This window comes from Benincasa hispida, chromosome 4, assembly GCF_009727055.1.
Source record: "Benincasa hispida cultivar B227 chromosome 4, ASM972705v1, whole genome shotgun sequence".
Taxonomy (NCBI): Eukaryota; Viridiplantae; Streptophyta; class Magnoliopsida; order Cucurbitales; family Cucurbitaceae; genus Benincasa; species Benincasa hispida.
Genome location: NC_052352.1, coordinates 21,684,220 through 21,691,340, shown reverse-complemented (window position 1 = coordinate 21,691,340; position 7,121 = coordinate 21,684,220). Strand labels below are relative to the sequence as shown.

The following is a 7,121-nucleotide window of genomic DNA, read 5'->3' as shown; positions in this document are numbered from 1 at the left end:
CCGGAAGAAGCCTACGATGACAGAGATCTAAGCAAAACTGGTGACAACAACTCACGGGAACACCTCAAGAACACCGACGCACCGACGAAAACCAACCGAAAATCAACCGAAAAACACCCACGACGGTGACCCACCAACGGAAGAAGCCCACGATGACAGAGATCCAACCAATACCGGTGACGACAACCCACGAACTGATGTGCACGACCAAGCTGAGAGAGGTGAGGGTTTGGTAAGAGAGAAGTGAAATGAGAGAGAAAATCCTTTAATTTGAAATGGGTTTTTAATAAAGTTGAAAAAAAATAAGAGGCCTTTAATGTCGGTTTTAAATCGACATTGTAGCCCATCTTCAATATCGGTTTAAAACCGACATTAAAGATCCGTTTAAAAAAAATCGAAGAGCACTTTTTTCAACCGACATTGAAGTCCAAAATTATTGTAGTGTTATATGATGGAGTGAGCCACAAAAAGGTAGGTGTACCTAAGGATGAAAGTTGATTTGATTCCTACAAATAATGAATCCAACCCAATGTCCAAAAAAAACAAAATTAACATATTAGTTTTTATTCAATTTGGTTTATATTGGTTCTAGGTCGTTTTTTGTCCTTTTTTTGTCATCCAAATTTTTATCTTTGTTTTCACTTTTATTTTAAATGGGTCATTTTTGTTGTTTTTAATTAAAATTGGGCATATTCTTTTATTATACATCGAAATTGAGATTTTTTTTATCTAAAAAAACATGTAATTTAAAAAAATAATGATAATAATAGAGTGAAAGTCAAACTATTTTTAAAAAATAGGATAGGTGAATCGTGGATCTGGTTCACGGTTTCCCTAAATCATGTACCATATCTACTAGTTAATAAATGAAGGTGCACCCATAACAATTTATAATTAAATCAAATTAGTGAATCGATTCGGGTTGATTTGCACTGTAGGTATAGTTTGTAACGTACTTAGTGTTGGTCAAAAAGTAAAAGTTTTTATATGAAATCAACCACTGAATCCACCTCCAAAGTGTTACTTTTTTAATTTAAAATTTTTAAAATTCAAATTAATTATCGTTCTTATAGAACTCTGTCAAAACTTCACTTTAGACATACATCTTGGTCTTATATACAATCATCAAACAAACACAAATGATCATTTTTAAAAATTAAAATTTTAGATACAAGCAAACAATCTTATTCAAATTTAAGGTCCAGATAGTTTTAATATAAATATGGATGATATTTCATACCAAATTATTTCACACACAATTGGATGAATTCCAGAAAGTTCTCAGGGACTTTTCTGCAAATACTCAGCCATTTTGTTCACCATGTGATGCAAAGAAAAATCGAGATACTTCACAAACTCCTCCAGCGGCCACCCTTCGATCGGATCCGCCACGAACGACCACACGATCTTGCACCCTCCGCCTCCGTCGCCGCCGCCGTCCGGCAGCAGCTTCATGGTGGCCACATACGACTTGAATCCGATGTTGTTCTCACGGATCTCGTAGGTGAGAGTATATTTGGTTGGATCAATCTGAGTCAGCCTCTCGTGGGCCCACTTGATCGACGGCTCCGGCGACGATATCATGTCGGTGGAGGCGCAGTACCGGATCAGGCCCGGCTGCCCCGGGACGCCTTCCACGTAGTGACATGTGTCGATGGGAAGCCATTTGTGGAGGCTGCAGAAGTCGTCGGCCAACAGCGGCCAGATTTCGTGGGGCTTTCCGGCGGTTGTCTCGGCGGAGACTTCTCCTTCCCATTTCGGCGGCGGCGATTGTCCTTCCATGAGAGAGAGAAAGAGACAGAGAAGTTTGTTCTGTGAAATGTAAGGCAAATTCTGTTATCTTCTGAACTTCAATAAATGGGAAATAAATGGAAAGGCGGAGGTTACAACATCTTTGACTTTCATTCAATAAAGTAACACAATCAAATATTTATGAGATTAAATTACAAGTTTAGTTACCGTTAATATCTTTATCTTGATTCTAAATTTTTAAAACATATTAAAAAAAATTATTTAGTCCTTAGAACTTATATAAAATTAACAACTTAATTCTTGAACTTTAGTCGATAATTATTTAGATTTAGTTTAATAACTATTTTTATTTTTATTTTTATTTTTAAAAATTAGTTCAATTCACACTACTTCCATCCCAAATTTCTTCTCCCTTTGTTATCTACTTTTTATCAAATTTAAAAACCGAATAAATTTTTTTAAACCAAAAAAAAATTCAAAAAGTTATTTTTGTTTTTAAAATTAGTTAGAATTCAACCATTGTATTTAAAAAAGATACAAATCATTATAAGAAATATAGATGAAACATGTTTCATTTTAAAAAAACAAAAACCAAAAACCAAATGATTACCAAACGGGGTCTTAGTTTTTGTACTTTTAAATTTGTAACGATTTGGTTTCTTAACTTTAATAAGTAATGATTTAGTCTCTATTTTAAAAATTTTCAAGTCAATTTTTTGATATGCAACGACCTATGATTTAGAAATAAATTTGATTTCCGGTCAATTTATCAATATACATGTGTGATAAATTTCATTAAATCATACTACACTATTACAAATTTGAAAGTGAAAGAATTACATTATTACTATCTAAAGTCTAAGAACTAAATTATTACTCTTGTGAAAGTTTAGACATCAAAAATATTTTTTAACAAAAAGAAAAAAGAAAAAACTAATATACCCATTTTATTTTAACCTTTAAAAAAATCTAATACACATTAAGTTTAATTTTAACCTTAAAAGAAAGTCTAACATACACATTATCATGATTACATAAAGTTTTAATTTTGAGTGATGAAATAGGTACTTAAACATTAGCAAAAAGTATAGGATTAATTTTTAAAAACTAAAAATTAAATGATTTCCAAATAACTGGATCTCAATTAGATGCTCTAATATTGGGGCATATAAAGAAAATTTAAATTTAAAATAATCTGAAGTAGTCTAGCTTCATTCATAATTGGGTGCTAATTAGCTAAACTAACCAAATGATATTAACCCATTTGAACATAACTTCATTCATAATTATAATAAATTAAGTTTCACTATTTCTCAACATTTTTAAAAGTTTAATTTAAAGTTTAATTTTACAATTATTTTAAATTAGTTAAGAGATATTGACGTTAATAGTTGAAAATTAGTATTTAATGAAAAATAAATATTAGAAATGTAAAATCTTGAAACCTATATATCAAATTGAAACAAAAATCAAATTTCATAGGTAAAATTGTAATATTTTAAAATTTATTAACTAAATTAAAATCGAACTCAAAACATGATGACTATATACGTAACATTTTGAAATTTATGAATTATACAGAAACTAATTCCAAAACCTACGATGAAAAGGTATTTTTCCTAATTATTTTTTAACCAATTTACTTTTACTTATATTTTCTTTTTTTTTTTTCACTCCTTTTAAGAATATGATTTTATTGTTGGACGAAAAAGAAAAGAAAAATAATCATAGAAATATTGGCCTTTGAAGTTTGAACCTTATCGAGTGGGAATCGATAAAGGAAGTATCGCATGCTTGACACGTACTGGGCGTGTGAATTAAGCTAAGTTTCTATTGTTACAAATTAAAATATTAATATTACCATGAAATCTGTCGTCCATTATGTTTTTATAATTATTTTAGTTCTAACAATTGCAAAGTTGGAAGAAACTCATTTTAAATATATGTGTATGTATGCTTTTTAACTAGTTATTTTTTAACATATGTCGTAAAAAAATTTACTATAAAAAAAAACCACACACAACTATCTTTTCGATCACAATTACGAAAATACTCTCTTAAATTTTTTTTACCATTTTTCTAACTCTCAAATTAGTAAAGGTGTTCAAATGATCCGACAACTCAACAATCCAAACTATTCAATCCAAATTGTAAAGGTTGAGTTGAATTAGTTTTGTTTTTTAGTTTGATTTTGTTGAATTTTTTCTATTTTGTGTTAGGTTGGATAGGGTCTCAGGTTGATATATATATATATTCCAAATTGATTCAACCCAATACGAATTCCATATATATTAATAAAAAATATATAAATACTATTAATTTTTAATTTTTACATTTTAGCATTAACTTAAATCTGTAACATTCTTCTTTTAGAATTGTTGCCATGTATGTTTTTATTTAAAATTTATAATAGATATCATGAATATTTTGTATTCTTCCCATTTGAGTTTTATGGGAATTTTAATTATTAATCATGTGTCGTAGATAAATTTAAGTATTTTAAATTAATAGTCAATTCGATCAATTCGAATCTTTCGATTGGTCTAAAAATTCCCAACCCAAACTATCCAATCCAATTCAACCAACTTCTATATGCCAACCTATAAACTAGATAATAATATAAAGAAATTTAACTAAAGTTAATACTCTCAAAGTGTAAAATATTTCTAACCAAGATAATTTAAAAATGATTTGGAACCCATCACTTCCTAATATTTCGTTAAAACCCACAGGAAAAAAAAGTGAGTATTTTATAATATTGACATCCAACATGTGTAATTAGGTATTGAATTTTATCGACATAGCGACATTTTCATTAATATTTTTCACATATTTTTAAGTTTATCGTCAAATATAAAGAGTAAATATATATTTTCATTATATCGTTAACAAATCCATAATTAAAAAAAAAAAAAAAACAAAACAAAATGTCACAATGTAAATACAATAAAAATAATAAATATATTAACTTGTTCAAAACCCATAGAAGATTTATTTATCATTTTAAAATATTATATTTATTTTTTAAATAATTTTTATCATATTCATTTTTAATAATTTTTTAAATATTTTATCAATATTTTCATCCACGTTTCCATAAAATTAAGACTTTAATACTATTATTGACGTCATAATCCTTCTTTTAAGGAAAAAAATTGAAGATACAACATAACATGAAAACAGCAGCATTCATCTATGAAGGGCACTTCAATCCAAACGCGTGAGCTGTGTTTTGTCCTCTAGAATGAAAAGCCAACAAGGAGCAACAGAGTTAATAATGCTCATTCATGGGACTCAAGGTAAAACCATGAACAATTGCCAACAAGAATGTAGCTCAACTGGCATAGTGTTTGTACTATCGACCTCGAGGTTCGAGATTCGATTCTCCCATCCCACACTTTAATTACAATACCTTAAAAAAAAAAAAAAAGAAAAAAGAAACCACGAACAAAATTCTCTTGACAAAAAAGCTCGATTCTTTATCAACAAATACTTGCACCTCGTACTTGTGATCTTGAACCAGATCTGTTGGAATTGATTTAAGAAAAAAAATGTTTTTTCTTTTTTTTTTAAAAAAAAAAAACTTTTCACTCAAATACTATTGATAAAAATGAATTAAAATACATTTGAAAAGTTATTTTGAGTGGTTGTTAAATACTCCAATTTCTTCTAAAATAATTTATTTTTTTAAAAAAAATTAAACACTTGAAAATGTATTTCTAACAATCTTTAACAAATACTTTTTTCACATTTACTTTTATTTTTTATTTTTTATTTTTTTTTAAGAAAAGATAAAATAAACCCAACGCGATCCTAAATTAAACCACCTCGAGGATTTAGGGAACAATGAACGCAGGAAAGACCTCTTTTCAAAACCTAAAAGACCAAAGACCTCTTTCCTTGCTTATGTTTTTTTTAAAGAAAAAAAATATAGTTTTTACCGTTCACAAGAAGCTAGAACAACATTATTATAATAAAATCTACTATGAATTGTGATTTGCCCCAATTCTTAAGATTCCGTTTTGGTAACTACAATCGTTTTTTTTTATTTATTTTTGAAAATTATGCCATTTTTATCTCCATTTGAATTGTTTTTTTTTTTTAAGTATATAAGTTGAATTCTTAACTTAAAATTTTAAAACAAAAGAAAATTTTCTAAATCTACTTTATTTACTTTTTAATATAGGTAGAGTAACAATTAAATATGCAATCATATTTCTAAAAAATTATAAATATAACAAAATTTATTCGGATGAATCATTATATCCAAAAATGCTATATTTGCCACTTCCACAAATGTGACTTTATTTTTAAAAATGTCACGCGTACCCAACAAAGCAGAACAAAGAAATTTAGAGGTTAATTTTCATTTAAAAAAAAAAAAAAAAACCGGCCTTAAATTTTATTTTGTACGGCAGCATCCATTCGCTTGGCCATGGAGCTCAATCCCACTTGGTACTTCTTCACCAAATCATCCACCGTCAAACCTTCCACCGCCTCAACCTCGAACCTCCATTCAATCACGCAACTGCTGCTGCCGCCTCCCTCAGCCACCTCGATCGTCGCCGCGTACGATTTGAATCCGATGTTGCTATCCACGATCTCGTAGCATATGCGGCGGCGCTCGTCGTCAATCTCCACCAGCCGTTCTTTGGACCAGCTAACTACGCGGTCGGAGCCGTCAGTGGAGGGAATCGAGAAGCCGGAGCAGAATCGAACGCAGCCGACCTCGCCGTTAATGCCTGAAAGTCCGTAGCAATTAGCTAGTGTTGGAAACCATTTGTGGAAATTGAAGAAATCCTTAATCATCGGCCATGTCTGGTCCGCTGCCGCCACGGTTAACGCCTCTGCAACTCTGCCTTCCCATTTCGCTGCAGAGTTTTGCGCCATTGGAGACTGGATCGGCTCTGCTGTGAGAATCCCTCCCAATTTTTTTTCTTTTAAATTCTTTTTTGGCATTTGATGTCATTCATAATTTAATATTATCATGGCATTGATGGCAAATGTTGGGTCCAAAATATTAATTTTTTTTCTCTCTTGCCGTAAAAATATGGGAGTTTGGTACCTTGGCTTTTGTGCCCTTTTGATGTGGAGGAATAAAATTTCGAGTAATGCGGTAGTATAAGAAAATTTTCAATACTAATTCCAATTATTGCTCGCCACAATAAGAATATGTTTTTTTGGTGGAATAAAATGAATTTGGAATGAAATATAATTAAAAACTCATATTTAGATTGATCATTCTGGGTTCGATTTGAAACACCAAATTTATTTTGTTTCTATAGTTTTCAATTTAACCCTCTTATCCTCTTTCTCACCATTTTCATACTTCACGATCTTATTTTCGTTCATTTTCTTAATTTGAGGTC

General features: G+C 30.0%; 2 protein-coding genes across 2 annotated transcripts; both read right to left on the bottom strand.

Moving 5' to 3' along the window:
* On the bottom strand, positions 1–1,883 carry LOC120076329 (lachrymatory-factor synthase-like). Its single transcript, XM_039030124.1, has 2 exons — positions 1,241–1,883; positions 1–212 (listed from the first exon to the last, which is right to left on the bottom strand). The coding sequence occupies exon 1, from the start codon at positions 1,780–1,782 to the stop codon at positions 1,282–1,284; it is 501 nt and encodes a 166-aa protein (XP_038886052.1). The 5' UTR covers positions 1,783–1,883; the 3' UTR covers positions 1–212; positions 1,241–1,281.
* Positions 1,884–6,040: 4,157 nt separating this feature from the next.
* LOC120076597 (lachrymatory-factor synthase) lies at positions 6,041–6,726 on the bottom strand. The gene has a single exon (XM_039030472.1). It carries the CDS (start codon positions 6,709–6,711, stop codon positions 6,148–6,150), a length of 564 nt encoding a protein of 187 aa, XP_038886400.1. The 5' UTR covers positions 6,712–6,726; the 3' UTR covers positions 6,041–6,147.
* Positions 6,727–7,121: the final 395 nt, after the last annotated feature.

Coding starts and splice junctions, on each gene's coding strand:
- LOC120076329 (XM_039030124.1), bottom strand. CDS start 1,782: ATGGAAGGACAATCGCCGCCGCCGAAATGGGAAGGAGAAGTCTCCGCC.
- LOC120076597 (XM_039030472.1), bottom strand. CDS start 6,711: ATGCCAAAAAAGAATTTAAAAGAAAAAAAATTGGGAGGGATTCTCACA.